Genomic DNA, 17,711 nt, shown 5'->3' with positions numbered 1-17,711 from the left:
GGAGAAAGGTCAAGGTCGATTTTGGGGCCCCTGGTATGTGTCACTGGAACTGCAATGGCGTGTTTGTAAATATTTTCAAAGGAGAATAACTGAAGAAAGGAGCGACAGATTTTCATGTTATTTGATACGCAAGTGGGTTGGGCAGAGATGTACAAACTGAAGTGGTAATTATGCAAATTTGGACTGAATTTGCATAAGTAATGAGGAATATCTACTTCTCCATTGTGGGTATGGGCTTTGAGGTCACACCTGTTGAATCCATTGGTCTCTTATCTAGGGCGAGTATTCCCCAATTCCCAACAGCTGGTGGTTCCGCTGCCCAAAACCAAGTAGATGTAAGGGTGGTAACTCTACTAATGGTGTTGCAGAAAGTTATATGTACCTTTTGTTTCATAGTACGGATGTTATATTTAAACTGTAGGTACCTTTAGAACAGGTCAATACACCTGACAATAATTTATGCTGATGAGGACCTAATTCACATAATTTATGCATAATCGTGTATTTCCCTAACCGTAAAAGCTGTGGCTGTCATATGTGAGATGTAGGTACCACTAGGAAAGGTGAATACACCTGGACATAAATTATGCTAATGAGGACCTCATTTGCATAATGTATGCAGAAACTTGTATTTCCCTTACCATAATAGCTGCAGATATCATATTTGAGATGTTGGTACCATTAGGAAAGGTAAAAAAGCCTGGCCATAAATTATGCTAATGAGGGCATCATTTGCATAATTTAGGCATATCCCTTGCTGTAAAGGCTACGGATGTCATATTTCAGATGTAGGTAATTTTAGGAAAGGTGAACACACATGGCCATAAATTATGCTAATGAATATCATTTGCATAATTTATTCATAAATGTGTATTTTCCTTACCGTTAAAGCTACGGATGTCATATTTGAGATGTAGGTACTTTTAGGGAAGGTGAATACACCTGTCCATAAAATATGCTGATGCGGACCTCATTTGTATAATTAAGTATAACCTTGTATTTCCCTTACTGTAAAGGCTACGGATTTCATATTTGACATGTAGGTACCTTTATGAAAGGTCAGAAAACCTGGCCATAAATTATGCTAATGAGGAGTTTTTGCATAATATATGCATAACCCTTACTTTAAAAGCTACTGATGATATATTTCAGATGTAGGTACCTTTAGGAAAGCTGAACACACCTGACCATGCTAATACAGACCTTGTTTGCATAATTTATGCAGAAACTTCAGGATTCCCTTACACTACAGTAAATGCTAAGGGCGTCATATTTGAGGTGTAGGTAACGGGAGGGGAATATCCTGCATTTTCCCGAAAATGTTGCCTTTCTAGGTTCTATTACGTGGATACCCTCTGGCACAGAAAACAAAACAACCAGCGGCAACAACAAATAACTAGGGAAAATAAACACATCTCATATAAAAACAAATTTCATGGAGATTTTGGGTCTTCGGACTCTTGTCCAAGCTGCAATTAAGTGGCTTCTACTGTATAAAGGTTTGGTTGTATAGCCCTTTGTTGTTTGTCCACTAGCTGTCGGGCCACTGGGGACTTTTTGCCCTAGTTTGGGAACTACACAATGTAACAGGTGTTAGTTGCCACAACATGCATGAGTCCTATAATGGACAACACTGCAATATAGATTTTCCTCATTTCACACTATATATTTGGGTAGAGAAAAGGATCACTAACTTGTCTTGATATAATTCATGCAAATGAAGACCTTATTTGCATAATAACTAGTATCCATTATTTGATTATACTGTGGCAAGGTTCCCTGCTGACACAGGGGTGGCAGCAGTCGGCTAGTCTTCACACCGTGCTAAATGAGAAGCATTTTTGATATGTCACTCGAAATAGCCAAAATCAGTCGGCGAAAGTATGAGGTCGTGGAACTCTAGTTTGAACAATGTACATGTAGTCTAACCATATTGGTAGTAAAGTGTGTATCCTTCGGGCACTGTGGAGTGAGAGAGAGCTTGCAGACTACACTGAAGCTTGTTTGCGGAATTCAAAGGCAATGTTAGGGTAACGTCATGATATTAAGAACAAGAGTTCTACGACCTCATACCTTCGCCAAATGATTTTAACCTTTATGAGTGTTTCTCATCAATCATAACTCATACCAGTTGATCGTCTTCACCCAAATAACATAAGTTGTCCAAAGTATGAGCTTAACAAAGAAGCTTATGCTAACATTTATCATCAATTATGCAAATGAGGCCCTTATTAGCATGATTTGATTCGATGGTGTTCACATTCACACAACTTCTAAATGCCACAAATGAAATTGCTGTCATTTACTAGTATGGAATTATAGTAGTTTCTCATGAATTATGCAAATTAGGCCTGCATTCCTCTCTTCCTCGGTTACTATCTATCAACATTCCTCTCTTCCTCGGTTACAAATGTCACATATTCGAATAGTCATATCATGGAACACAGCGGGTTTTTAAAATTGCCTCATTGATTATGCAAATTAGAGTCTGATTTGCATAATTATCATCCAATCATACAAAGCATCACATAAGCTATCTACATACCAAAAATCATGACCATCCATCAAGCCCATCTTGAGTTATAGTATTTTCTCATTAATTATGCAAATAGTTTGCATAGTTGATATCTATTGATATGTCTCTCTTCCTCAGTTACAGATGTCACATGTTTGAGAGTCCTATCATGGAATTTGGCGGATGTAAAAACTTTCCTCATTAACTATGCAAATTAGACTGATTTACATAATAAGTATCTAATCATGTACATCATCACTCAAGTTATCTACTTACCAAAAATCATGACCATCCATCAAGCCCATCTTGAGTTATTCTCTTTCAAAGCCTGAAGCAAAACCTGCTCCTGCAGTTCCAAAAAAGCTGCTAGGGGGCCCAAACCTATACAACTTACTCTCTGTCCAAAGAACTTTCTACCACTCAAAAATCAGTTCCATAGCATGTCCAGAACACGAGATATCAAAACAGGAAGTTCCGCTGTAGTACCGTAACAAGCTGCTAGGGGGCCCAAAATCTAAGCATTTTCAGGTTTTATCAAGACCTACCAACATACCAAATACCAAGACAATCCATCCAAGAATTCTCGACTTATCATGTTCACTAACAGACACACAGACACGTTTGGTAAAATATAACCTTCTTGGTGAAGGTAATAACTATCAGACTACATCCTATGATCCATATTACACCCACCCTTCATCAAATACTTCTTTACGAAAGACCAATGGTACAATCGGTGTGTGAGTAGCGAACAGGCAGCGCGAGCATCGCGATGCAGGCATCGCGACAACAGGCAGCGCGAGCATCGCGACACTGGCAGGCAGCACGAGCATCGCGACAACAGCGGCAGCGCGAGCGTCGCGACAACAGAGGCAGCGCGAGCATCGCGACACTGGCAGGCAGCGAGAGCATCGCGACAACAGAGGCAGCGCGAGCATCGCGACACTGGCAGGCAGCGAGAGCATCGCGACAGCAGGCAGCGCGACAACGAGCTGCTTGGAGAATATTCCATCCTACCAGTCTCCAAGCAGACGTTTGTAGAGAAAATTGTGACCTCCATATCTTGAGAGAGTGCTGACAGAAAACAGGGCTTTTGATAACAATCTTCTCTACCAACCTCTGCTTGGAAAGTAATACCATCCCACCAAATACAAATACAGGTAAATAAAAGTCTGCATGACACATGTACTAGAAAGCCCGACAAAAAGGCCTAAAACACGTCAAAAACCAGTCGAAACCCTTCCTCACTATGTCTGTCTGGCCACTTGCTTAACGCGAAGGAAAAAAAACAATGTTTATCGTAAATTTCCCCCACATGCGCGGCACCTGGCGTTCACGTGGTAAACGCATGGCCATTATGTTTTGCTGTGCAAAAATTAAAGAGATGGCTAAGGATCATACTTATGACGTTCTTTATTGCTCATGAGAACAGGCTTTGGCATAATGGTGGAGGGAGACCAAAGTTGGATATACACGGCCAATGACGTGTAAAAGATCATGTGATTATGTTTACGGTTGATTTATTAAACTGTTTTCCGAACTGCATAATCAATCGTGTGAACTCTGTCTCACGGCTTGTTGTCGCGCTGCCTGTTGTCGCGACGCTCGCGCTGCCTGCCAGTGTCGCAACGCTCGCGCTGCCTGTTCGCTACTCACACACCGAATGTACCATTGGTCTTTCGTACTTCTTCAGCAATACATATCCATAGTCTTAGTGCACATTTCCACACAACCATACAATATGAGGTATACTAATTAATCGCCTCTTCCTACCCAGATATAACATGGTTAACTCACCTACCCTGAACACCGTCCTATCTCCATGCTGTGACACACGACTAATGACTGTTCTTCCTCATATAAGGCCGTGTATATCCAACTTTGGTCTCCCTCCACCACATTCTGACTGACAAGCCAATTTGTCACAGCAACTAGGGTTTCCTGCCTCCCATATGACAACTACCACCCCTACCACCCCTACCACTTATCCATGACCCCTCGAAACAACACCGCCATGCACGTCCTAGCCAGAACACATACTGGAGCATACAATATAACACATTTTTACACTTTTCTCGTTAATTATGCAAAGTACTTCGCCCAAAATCTAATCATCTTCAGTTGAGATTTCCCACATACACACCGACGCACCAAATACACAACAAACCATCCAGGCGTTCTCGACTTATCGTGTTCACTAACAGACACACAGACAATCATAAAAAAATAACCTTGACAAAGGTAACAAAGCTGATTATCATTTATTATGTCCTTGTAGGTATCTGGAAACTTCATGTTTGAAAAGTGTCGTGTTGGATAACTGCTGACCTCAAAATGCAATTGAAAAGTATACCCGGGTATAGTCTGGACTCTGGACTATAACCGGGTATAGGCAGGGGTATAAATTGGCCCAGAGGGGGGTATATTGTGGGCTAGGCTATACGAGTAACAGTTCCTAGAGAGTGGTACAGATGGCAGTGTCATGGCAACACGGATTCCATGCACGGAAATCAGATGCATACAAAATTGGCACAGGGTCGCTTTGTTTGTTCCAGCAGGCTTCAGTTATTGTATCAGAAACACTTAGTCTAGCACAAAGAAAACATGACCCTTTGCTGAAAATAAAGAAATGAGTACGAATCTGTTTTGATTTTGCATTATTTCATTTTTCCATGCGATCTACCGCATTAATTTACAACACAAGAAACGTTAAAGGGGAGGCCTTCTGAAACATTGTCATGGGATAACAGTTTCTGTGTTACATTACGTAGAGTACAGTTGTCGATTTACGTAAATCATGTACCGCCATGAAACTAGGGATTGAAACTAAAACTTGGTTACTAATTACGGGTGAACACTGGCAGGTATTGGCTCATTTGCACAGCGTTTGCCGATTTTTAGCGCACCTTTTTAGTCAACTTGTCGAGGATTTAAAAAAAAATTTGGTGCAGTTATCCGGCATTGGTGACAATGCGCGGTGCAGATATGCGGAGTAACTAACAATGCAGTAAATAGGAACCGGTTTGGGATTTTCGTATTTGGTGCAATTAAATGGAATGTGCGTTTATCCGGGTTGCAATTAAGTGGCTTCGTCTGTATATTGTTTTTGTCAGGTTTCTCCTCCTCCTTCTCCTCCTCCTCCTTCTGCTGTCATTTCAGTTAAATCGATTCAACTCAGTCATTTTTGGGCCAAACGACCTGAAATTTGCCATGGAGGTAAAGAAGGCAAAGACCCCTAAGACAATTTTCCTTCATTTTTTTATAAATACCTTGAAAATGATTTTATTGAGGATTTTTGGCCATTTTCAGACCAAAAACGTACATTTGGGCCTCCTGTGCTCTGGAATTACATCCAAACGACCTGAAATTTGCTATGGGGGTACATTGAACAAATATTCAAAGAACCCCATTCGCACTTTCGACATACGATTTTAGGGGGTATTTTGGGGAGATGATTGGTTATTTTCCTCATATGACCATATATGGTGCTGCCGTATATGGTCGCATCTTTATTCCTATGGACAGGGGGACTAATTTGGTCAGCCGATGAGAGAGCGCCTTTTAAAATAGTCCCATCGATTTATCAAAATCGACCTGATTGGTTTAAATTGTCAATTCAATTAACAGCACTAATCTGCCAGGTACACACAACTTTACTGCCCCCTGACTCCTGTCCTTGCGTTGTTAATGTTGTGTCCTACAGACGTTATGTGCAATTGAGAAGGTTCAAAATCTATGCCTTCATTATATTTCACTCCCCATACTGTAGGTTATCGGGTTATTGTTCAATCTGACGTAAGTCGAATTAAACGAATGTTCCATTTCGGGTCATCTGCGGTCATTCTCCAGCTTCCACCGTAAAACCGAGCTGTCAGGCCCTTTTCCTTCATATCTCGCATCAGATAAAACCCCTACCGTTTCAAAAATAAAAACCGTGCTGAAATTTCTGCCCATGATTTTTCAAAGGTGACAATAAGTCACACTAGATCACTACCGTTTCATGGCAATCAGGAACAGCAGAGGTGTTCGGCTAGGTGTACTACTGCTGTAGTGTACTACAGAAGTAGACTATGATGTGCAGTTTCAAAGAACTGGGCCTTAGATTATTACGTGATCTATAATCAAGACGATGAAGCCTGCCGACCTCTCGGAAAAAGAGGCATTAGTACTTCAGGGTTATAGCGTAACCGCAAAGTGTTTCGGATTACTACATTTTGTCAACACGCAAAATTAGGCCATAGGATTGTTGCGCTAGAAATCAATTCCTATCTCCGTTTCATGTTCTATCTAAGGTTCCATTTGCCGTTAGCCAAGGAATACGTGATTCGGGTTACCTGAGGTCATGTTGCAGGAACATACGCCCAATGAACGACTCATTCAAATAAATGTAATCACAAAATGTTCATTGTTAGTTATAATAATATGTAATCTCATTGGGGAGCGGGTAGGCAATCCATAGGAGGGTGGACAACAGGATGCCGAACAAAGTCGGCGCCAGCACGCATCCCTGTTTAACCCCGCAGTTCACTGCGAAGGGTTGAGATACATCACCTTCAAAGTCTACGCAGGCTGACATCCCGTCGTGGAAAGCCTTGATGATCGCTAAGAGTTTGGGAGGACATCCTATCTTGCTTAGGACCAGGTACAAGCCTTCACGGCTAACAGAGTCGAACTCTTTGCATATGTCCACAAACACAGCCAGCAACGGTTTGTTTTGCTCGATGCACTTTTCCTGGAGAAGGCGGAAAGTAAAGATCATATCGATGGTCGAACGATCCTTTTGAAATCCGCACTGAGATTCAGGGTTAATTCTTTCAGCAAGGACCTGCAATCTCTTCAGGAATACCCGAGCAAAGAGCTTGCCAACCAAACTGAGCAGGCAGGGCAATGGCTCTGTAGTTGTCGCAGACCTGTCTGGAGTCTGGACCCTTTGTTTTTAAAGAGGGTCACCAGCTCCCCAACGGCATCGCTGTCAGCACCAGGAGTGATGGAGGTCTTTTCAACATTGCTCGCCTTAGGGCAAAGACGAAAACCATCACAGTCCTGTTACGCGAACTCATGTTTGCCGATGGCGCCGCGTTGTGCTCACACAGTGAAGCAGAGCTACAAGGCATGTGTGATGCTTTCAACAACACCTGCTATAAATTCGGGCAGACAATCAGCGTGAAGAAGACAGTTGCCTTTTCCAGGCAGGTTTTGACAAAGGAGCAATACAGGGTGGGGACTGGGTAATTTCCAAGTAGATCTATTGTGGCAAGGCAGTATCAAAAGGGCCAACCTGTACCAAAATCAAAAGGTACATTCACAAAAACATCTCACTGCATTTGCCGCGGACCATAAGGGCTCATGAACAGTATGAATGCATTCCTTATCCAAGTTTGTTCTTAAATTAATGTGTTCACAAGTTACTCATCAAAACCTGACCACTCTCAGTGGCAACTGCAATGTATTACTAAGCGATGGAGTGCTGTGAGTTTAGGGCATGAAAAAGCATGTTATGCATAATGATAATGGAGGTGTCCTAACGTGTAAGGTTACCTCCCATCACCATATTTCATCCTAATTTCTCCACATTTTCAGACGAAAAGAAAACTACTCTCCTCTTAACATCACAAAACCCACATATCACAGAAAAAGTTGGATCATTCGTCTTCCACTGTCTCGGAAAAAGAAGTCAAACTCAATAAGTTAGAACTTAGTGGCAGTAGTTAAGACTAGAGTAGACATATGTTATACTGTTCATTATTGTTTGTCCGTCAACTTGTGTTATATGTACATGTACATGTACATGTACTTGCAATGTTCATTGTTAGTTATAATAATATGTAATCTCATGGAGCAAGCACCAGGCCTGCTTATCATTAGGTGAGTGGATCACATAAAAAAAGTGCCGAGATTACTGAAGTCAAAGACTCCATGCCTTATATATATTTATTGTATGTATATGTATATTGCCTTCTGTTGGTATTGACTTGTGTGCGAGGGTGATATTAAACTTGAATAAACAATACACATTAATCAATAAAGAAGTTTGCTGTGTGTAATTTTTCACCGGCATACTGCTTCCAAATTGTTGCAATATTAGCTGCTGCACTACTAAGAAACGTAATTTATGGAATTCTTATGATCACTAAGAAACAGGCGAATTTACGGAATTATACATGTTTATACATGATAAGGATCGTTTGAATTCCCATAGATATGCTTCTTATTTGTATTACATGTATTCTGAAAAACTTGAATGAATTCCACTATATTCATATGAATACTTAATAATTGGCACCCCCGTTAGGACTATGACATCATGGATGGTATCTTAAGCATCAACTATCTATAATAGTTTAGTCAATGGCTGGATTTAAAAAGTCTTAATCTTCTCAGAAGGGAAAATGAATGTAGAGTGTATACAACTTACCATCATCAACAATGGTTGCCACAATACCCTTTCCTGTAAAACCATTTACCCAGGCTGGGATCACATTGATGTCGAGGCCTTTTGGTCCCTTAGTTTGGCCATCGTTATGCTGAAATAACAAACAATTGCTAATGATTCAGATAAAACAGAAAATAGATGATGAGCATACAATTTGCTTTTGAATGTCGATGAAGGTTAGACATTGAGGTAGAATAGTATAGTCATAATACAAAATGAATCAAGTGACTGGACAAACTCTTCCAGAGAATGCTTACTATTGCTTCATTTATCTTGTGTCATGCATGACATTTGTTTTTGTAAGTACAACACAGAAATTAGAAAGGCAACATCTGCAAGAGCAAAAACAGCATATTTTGCCCATCTCCCTCCCAAAAATTGACTGTTTCAAAATCAACCCTTTGCAAAAGATTCTGCCCAAAAGTGAACTATTGCAAAGTCATTCCTGTCCAAAGCTTGTGTCCGGCCCTATGCAAGAACGGATTTTCACAGGAACTCCAATGCATAATGGACCATTCAGAAACCATTTCTATTTAAAAAAAACGATCTTTTGTGTATATCATATATATATAGATACAAGGAGGAATATAGAGCGATGCATTTGTGACGAAAAACACTGCCAGAAAAAAGCTTTCTTAATGAAGGGGTAGATTGTGAACCTTCTCAATTGCACATAACTTCAGTACGACACAATATTGTATCGTACTGAAGTAATGAGCAATTGAGTAGGTTTTAAAAAAACACAAGGACGGGAGCCAGGGGGCAGTGAAGTTGTCCAGCCCTGCACATGGCAGATAAGTGGTCCTAATTGGATTGTATATTTCAACCAGAAAGAAATGAAACAAGTGCTTCTGCAAAAAGCTGCCATTTTCGCTCAATGAACATGATTATCTACAGATGGTTAGTTGAGGAGTATATTATAACGGGATGTGATATTCTTAATCCGTCACCCTAGTCCTTAATCCGTTAACATAAACTTTAATCCCACAGGATAACCCTTAATCCGTCACCCTTGCCCTTAATCCGTCACGAAAGCATTTAATCCCTCAGCATTGCCCATGATATGTCACCATAGCCCTTAATCTGTCCCTTTAGCCCTTAATCCGTCACCTTTGCCCTAAATCCGTGGTTATAAACTTTAATCCGACAGCATAACTCTTAATCCATCACCAGAGACCCTAATTCGACACCCTTTCACTTAATGCGTTATCCTTACCCTTAATCCATCACCATAACCCTTAATCCATCACCCTAGTCCTTAATCCGTCACCCTAGCCCTTAATCCGCCTACATAACCCTTAATCTATCAACATAGCTCTAAATCCGTCACCCTTGCCCTTGATCCTTCAGCATATCCCTTAATCCATCACCACAGACCCTACATTTGTAATCCGTTGCCCCTTCCCTTAGTCTGTCATCATAACCCTTAATCCGTCACCCTAGCCCTTAATCCGTCAACATAACCCTTAATCTGTCAACATAGCTCTTAATCCCTCACCCTTGCCCTTGATCCGTCAGCATATCCATTAATCCATCACCACAGACCCTAATCCATTGCCCTTTCCCTTAATCTGTCATCATAACCCTTAATCTCAATCACCTTAGCCCTTAATTCTTATTATAACGTATCGTACACCATTGGAAAATGAAGGCAGAAATGACATACATGAGGTATAAATGACATGGCACAGGTCCAAATTATGGTTGCACATTTACCAACCAACCAACCAATCAACCATACGTAGAAGCATCAGTTGAATGGTGTTTTCCGTTACAACGAACAATAAAAAAATTCGAGGCATGGTTTGGTATATATCAAACGGATGTTTAAAAAGAAAAAAGAAAGAGAAAAAAAAACTTTTCCCTGACGGAGTCGGACCAAGGGCCTTCGAGCCCATAAGTAACACTGAGCCGTGAGCGCATGTTCCATGACCTTACCGATTGAGCTAGTTGTTCAAGGCATTCTGACAGCCTATTTTAAAGATATAAAATGTTTAAACCTCTATGCATGGTAACATTTTTTGTCATTTTCTTGACAAAACCATTTACTTGTTGTTCAGTTTTGTGGTATACATGTAGATGTAATATGGCCATGTATAAAAACATGGATGTAATGTACCACCTTCCAAGGTCCATGGATCGCATGTAATTTTCGATGCATGTTCCATAATTCCAAGATCCACGCTACCTACCATGGTCGCATGTTGACTATGATCTCATTTCGATATCCTGTAAAATATGTCTGGGGGTATGTGCTAACTCTACTTGTATACCAAATTTCAGCTCATTTGGCCCAGGGACAACTGAGATGAAGCCCTTTGAAGATTAACATGACCAACTAGAGTTCGGCGATCCCATACCTTCGCCGAGTGGTGTTAACTTGTATGAAAGATGTGTTTGAAAGGTGTGTTATGGATTGCATATTTAATGTGTGATGATGTTCACCTTCATTTAACTTACAAATGCAAGTATCAAATTACCGTCATTTACAACTTCTCATCAATTTTCTCATCAATTAAGCAAATTACGTCCTTATTTTATACATAATCGATATATCAATCAGTTTTCCTCCCTATGTCACAGTTCTCATTTCATATGTCTTGAAGTGCAATTGTGAAAAGCACTGCCCACATGTTGACCCAAAAACCCCAGTGTGCTGGCACTCTGTCTATATATGGTGTCTTCGTATATAGGTGTCCTTGTATATAGGTCGTGATAAAAAAATAGCACATTGAAAGGGAATTTCAACTTTTCCTCATTGATCATGCAAAGAAGGACCTGATTTGCACAGAATACATCTCAGTATGTTAATCATCACTCAACGTTTCTACCTGCCCAAAACAATTAAGATCCACAGCTTGAGTTATCCTCCTCCAAAATTTAGCTAAAAAAATGGCCACTGTAGTACCGTAGAAACCCCCCAGAAGACCCATCTTCAAACTTGACCTTTGTTTCCCCAACCCCCAACAACCTACTAAATTTCATCATGTTCCATTCAGTTTCTCTAGAGTTATGCCACATACTCCCATACTCCTCCCCATGCAAAAAATAGACTGTCCCAAAAGAACACCTGGGCAAATCGAAATATTGACTAGAAAGGTAACATTTGCGAGAGCAAATACAACATATTTTGCCCATCTCCCTCCCCATGCAAAAATTGACTGTTCCAAAATCACACATGTCCAAAAAATTCTCTCTACAAATTCTGCGAGACGCCAAGAGCTTTCCGCATAATTAAGCAACTTCTTACCGCAAAGGCTTGCAAGATTTTTCGCAGAGACATGTGAGAATTTTTGCGGAACACCTCCTGTGGATTCTCGCAGACTTTCACTTTTCGTCGCGTGCTCTTCCGAAGTCATGAATTGAAGTACTTGACCTATATGAAACCAGGCTCACAGGGACCCGATATAACACTGAGTTCCACGGCCCCATACCTTCCCCGACTGATGTTAGCCTTATCGGGAAGTATGTTATGATTGTTTTCCATTTAGGCCACACCAACTTAATTTTATGGATGACATCCTCTGGAGTCCCCAAAACTAATGCGCGAGGGCGAAAAAAAGAAAAATCTAGCAAAAAAAAAAAAAGATAAACCGGAGGACTAAATAGCTGGTATTGCCAATTAAACCACAGAACACAGTGTAACAAACAAACAAGTCTTTATTTGTTGGCATTAGCTCATATTAAAGTAGCCTGGGTGCCATCCTATTTCTACCGGGGCTCCTACACTCGCTTCCCTAAAATGTTTTTTTAGGGAAGCGAGTGTAGGAGCCCCGGTAGAAATAGGATGGCACCCAGGCTAATATCAAAGTGCTTTTAACATGGATGATGCCTGGTTTAAAGACCCATATGTAACATTTGGCCGTTCAAAGAAAAAAAAAATTTGTTCGGCTGTGTATACAACATCACGCCTTCAATCAGAGCAAGTATTGTCATATCATGAACAATATACTACTGGGCTCATGAGGGGCGGCGCCCACTTCAATCGCTCCTAGTCACATACATACCAGTTGTGTTAGACAATGTGAGTGTATATAGTGTATTACGACAAGCCGGCTCAATGCTGCCCCTTTGCGGCAATATGAGTCTACAAGTTTCTTCGGAGGTGATTTTTTTTTATTTTTGGAGAACAGGCGAAAATCAATGCGCGCGGATGTCATCCATAAAATTAAGTTGGTGTGGCCTTATTATGCAAATCAGGACCTCATTTGCATTAATTATGTCAGTTGATCATCTTTTCTGCCGAAATAACACAAGTTGTTCACAGTATGAAAGTCTTATCTTAGCAAAGAAGGCTTTTGTAGTATTTCCTCATAAATTATGTAGCTGAGGCCCTCATTTGCATTATTTATATCTGATCATGTCTACATCTACTTAACTTCCAAATGCTGCAAGACTGAAATCCCCATCATTTACCATTATGGAGTTATGCTGTAGTGTGCCTCCATAATTATGCAAATTGGTATCATGACCATAGCATGTCCAGAACACATATTAAACCCAAAAGTTCTACTGCAGTACCATTGCAAGCCACTAGGGGGCCCAAAATCTAAAGATTTCGAAGTCTCAAGAAGACCTATCCACATACCAAATATCATGACAATCAATGAAGGCATTCTCGAGTTATCGTGAGACACACAGACACACAGACACACACACAAACGCTGACGAAAACATAACCTTCACGGCAAAGGTGATAATTAAGCATTCTATGCTTGACACAAATCTCACTGTGAGACTCCAAATGCCTCAGTCCTCCCATGTCTCTCATCATTGCAAAATAAACGTGTGAGAGCCACTCATGGATAGGACGTCTTTGAAATTGCTTGGGTGATATTTGCTGGCCGCCATGAGTCTCTCATACAACTGTGCAAAATGTAATTAACATCCCCCTTGCGAACGTTGATAGCATACCAATCCACAATTACACCCCCAGTTTTCTTGTGAACTTTGATGCTGATGCATTTTGTTAGCCTAGTATTTTGTGGTAGTAGTCATAACAAGTTTTACAACAAGCCAGCACAATGCTGACCTTTTGTGGAAATGTGAGTCAGCAACCCTCAGAGGGGGTGATTTTTTTGGGTGGAAGAACAGGCGAAAATCAATGCACATGCGGATGTCATCCATAACATATAGTTGGTGCGGCCTTAGTAGGAAGTGTAGATGGGTTTTCGTGACATCATGAACTTTCAAGAGGTACCTAATGGCACCCTGGATATACACTCAGTTTATCTCGCACTTGTACTCACCGCGGACAGGAGAGGCGTCCATGTTCATGATGATTCCGCGTTGTGTGATAGACCCGATAATCAATTTTTTCAGAATGTCAGAGACAGGACTGAACAAACCACTTGTCTAGCAGGAATATGACCGCCGAAGAACTTGAAGGGAGTGTGATTATGTTATTCATCGGGTGGTTCCAAATGAGAAAGAGAATCTTTTGCGTGTCCTATGCATATGCTGAGGGTCTTACATTTTTGGGGCTTCAGGGACAAGTGGATGGTTCGGAGGTTGCGATCAAGTGTGTTGACAATCCGTTGCATTGATCTTGACCTACATACATGTACAGTAAGTGACAGATCATTAGCAATACAAAGGACAGATGTGTTTTATTTCTTAAAGCATATAGCCACATGATTCTTTGAATTCAGAATTCAGTGTACAGGTAATAAAGGAAAAGATTGATGACCGGCAGGAAGATTGCCAATGACAGCATATCAACCTAATATTGATAATTTTTTTTGCATTTTGTCGCGATGGGTCTTACCTTCGTTCAATGCATCAATGGTACTTTACAACACTGTGTCGCACACCATGAAGACCTTATATGGCAAGACCTTCAACATTTGATGTTCAGCCTTTGCCTTATAGTTTATATGGCAAGGAAGCAAGAAAAGCTAGGCAGCCTTGATTTGCATGACACACATGCAACCGCATGTAACCGCTACAACTGTTCATAAATATCTATTTTCTGATGGAAAAAGCTAAAGACACATTTCACTTTCATAGGAGGATTTTTGGGTGCCAAGACAACATTGTGCTGAGATGAGTCAAGGCAACAAGCAAACAACAATGCTTGTGTAACGTAACGCAAACACCGCACTTAAAATCATACTGAACCAATCGTTGCAGCTGTAGAATAAGAATCTGATACAGTAACTGCAGTTGAGCATAACTCTATACAATCAGGTAAATTACAATAGTGGCAAGATATTGGACACAGTAGAACAAGGGCCATTTCAAAACCTACCAAAAAACTTAACAAAACCTTGAGGCAGCAAATTAGATAATTCACTTATTTTGATTGTAAACCACCTACAGTGACATGACATTAGGCATTAGGTGTTGATTGACTAAATATAACCTACACCAGGGGTTCGTATTATCTCTCCCTAGAGAATTACCTTCAGGTCAAAATGTTTAAAGGAACAAGGATTGGGAATACAGTCAAACCTGCCTAGGTGACCACCTCTTCAACGTGACCACCTGGCCATGGCGACCGCTTTTTCTCGGTCCCAAAAATTTTCCCCATAGGCACAGGCATTAAGCTGCCTGCCCAAGGCGACCACCCGTCCAACGCGACCGCGACCGCCACGAATTGGGACCGCACAGAGCACAATCCCTGGCCATGGCGACCACGTTTTTCCATCGTGTGGTGACATCGACTTTTGCTGTCGGATTTCGCGGAAATGTTTTTAGACCTTGACGGACAAAAATATATCATAGCATTGATTCCTCCATGAAGTGTTTTAATAAAACGTTTCCACTATAAACATTATAAATACAAAGGATTGTGAATACTTAAATATCGATGTTGTTGTGCCCATCGTAATCTTATAGTTTACTGCAAGCTCGGTTCGGTTTAAACGTTCAAAACGAACACGTAGTGCATGGCGTCAAAAAGTCAGATTTCACAGAAATTACTATCCATTTCTTGTATTTTCAACAAAAATTTGTCTCTGTCTTACTAAAATTCCGCCCGAAAATGACTCCGCGGTGGAGGGCAAAACGTTGCGTGGCTGAGACAAGTTGTTCCTTGGTCCGCGACGCCATCTTTGTTTCAGACTTTTCTAAAACACGACGCTTCTGTGTATGAACATTTAGAATGCTCTCATTATTGATGAAAATTGATATTCTTATATTATATTTCCATGACTCTCACAAACCTTTAATGGGCGCTGCTTGCTTGTAATTGCCAACGCTGTGCGTTCTGCTCCACCGTTACCTTTCGATGCCGTCGCGAGCTTGGCGGCTGTATCACAACTTTCCGTTTTCATCCTTCAGTTGTCAGATCGAAAACTTTTTGCCGGTTTAATCCAGCGGTCGGCGCCCAAAAGAAGGCTGGGGTCAGCAGGTGTTTTCTAGGGATTTGTCTTAGATCTTAAAACCTAGATTTTATGTGTATGTGTGTACTCTTACTTTAACGTAAGCTTACAAGTACCTTGGAGTCTTTGTGGACAGCGAACTGAAATGGGACTACCATATTGGCCATGTCCTATCCAAACTTAAACGTGCACTTGCAGTTATGCGCCAGGTCCAACCATTCGTTGCACAGTCTGCTCTTGTTACTTTATATAATACTATTTTCTTACCACATTTAACCTATGCCTGTACAGTTTGGGATGGTGCGATTTCGGTACAGTATGATAAGTTACAAAGAATGCAACACCGGGCTGGAAAGTTGATTTTGAAAGCCCCATATAGAACACCCTCAGCAGATGTCCTACTACTCCTCGGTTGGAAGACTGTAAAGGACATACACCAACAACAAAAGGCTCTGCTGGTGTATAAGACTCTTAAGAACGCACTACCACCATACGTGAGGAGAATGTTCAGCCTCCGAAGGGATGAAGTAGCACGGCACACCAGGTCGACCACAACAGACTACCTCATCACCCCAAAACCTAACCTAGAGGCATATAGGAGAAGTCTGGCCTACTCTGGCTCAGTTGCATGGAATAAAACACAACCACACATTAGGGCGGCTTCGTCCATCCATGTCTTCAAATACCTATTGGATCATACATAATTAGCCCTTGAGTGCAAATATCGACTGGATAACGGATTAATGACTTAATTATGTACTATGATGTATTCATGTATTTATTTATCTAATTATTTATTCAACTATTTATTTTGATGTATTTTCCATGATTGTATTGATATCGGTTACGTCAAGTTTACGTTAAGTTTATTTTTGTACCGTGACTCCTGCCCCTCCGTTTCACTTCGACCTTGTCGAAAAGCGGCCATATTATGGCCGAACAAGCATTCGAAGTAAAATAAAGGCTTTGACTTGACTTGACTTGACTTGAACATAACGTGTGAATGCAGGAGGGCGCTGCGAGATCATCGAGGCAGACATTGTTTTTAGTCAAAATTATGACGAACATTTGTTCACGACGTAACGGTAACAAGGATAACAGAAAATGTGATTTCTGTTGGATCTTTCTTTCAATGAGAATTGAACCTGGTGGGGGTCATGCTGTCTAAAATCACATAATTTTCCATCCATCATCAGTATGTAGTACACTGTATTTGAACACCTCGACCTGGAAACATGTTATGATTGGAATCCTCTTCATGGTGACCACCTGTCCATCGCGACCGTTTTTGCTTGGTCCCCCGGGTGGTCGCCTTGGGCAGGTTTGACTGTATCTCAACTAACACTTAGTTGGGAATATCTCAACTGTTAGAAAGATCTCAAGGGTATTCACAGGGTTTTGCATTATGACCGGTTTTGTGAGGTAGGTATGTTTAGAA

At 40.9% G+C, this 17,711-nt stretch overlaps 1 protein-coding gene across 5 annotated transcripts in view; it reads right to left on the bottom strand.

The window, feature by feature from the left end:
- LOC136421239 (furin-like protease kpc-1) overlaps positions 1–17,711 on the bottom strand; it is a 217,503-nt gene that overhangs the window by 88,201 nt on the left and 111,591 nt on the right. For all 5 annotated transcript variants that reach the window (XM_066408448.1, XM_066408460.1, XM_066408438.1 and 2 more), the window contains one exon: positions 8,931–9,039. In XM_066408448.1, coding sequence (XP_066264545.1) covers positions 8,931–9,039 — 109 coding nt within the window. The remainder of the gene's footprint in view (positions 1–8,930; positions 9,040–17,711) is intronic.

The sequence above is a fragment of the Branchiostoma lanceolatum genome, chromosome 1 (genome assembly GCF_035083965.1).
Source record: "Branchiostoma lanceolatum isolate klBraLanc5 chromosome 1, klBraLanc5.hap2, whole genome shotgun sequence".
In the NCBI taxonomy this organism is placed as follows: domain Eukaryota; kingdom Metazoa; phylum Chordata; class Leptocardii; order Amphioxiformes; family Branchiostomatidae; genus Branchiostoma; species Branchiostoma lanceolatum.
Note: the sequence above shows the minus strand (reverse complement) of the source record. Positions and strands in the feature narration are given on the sequence as shown.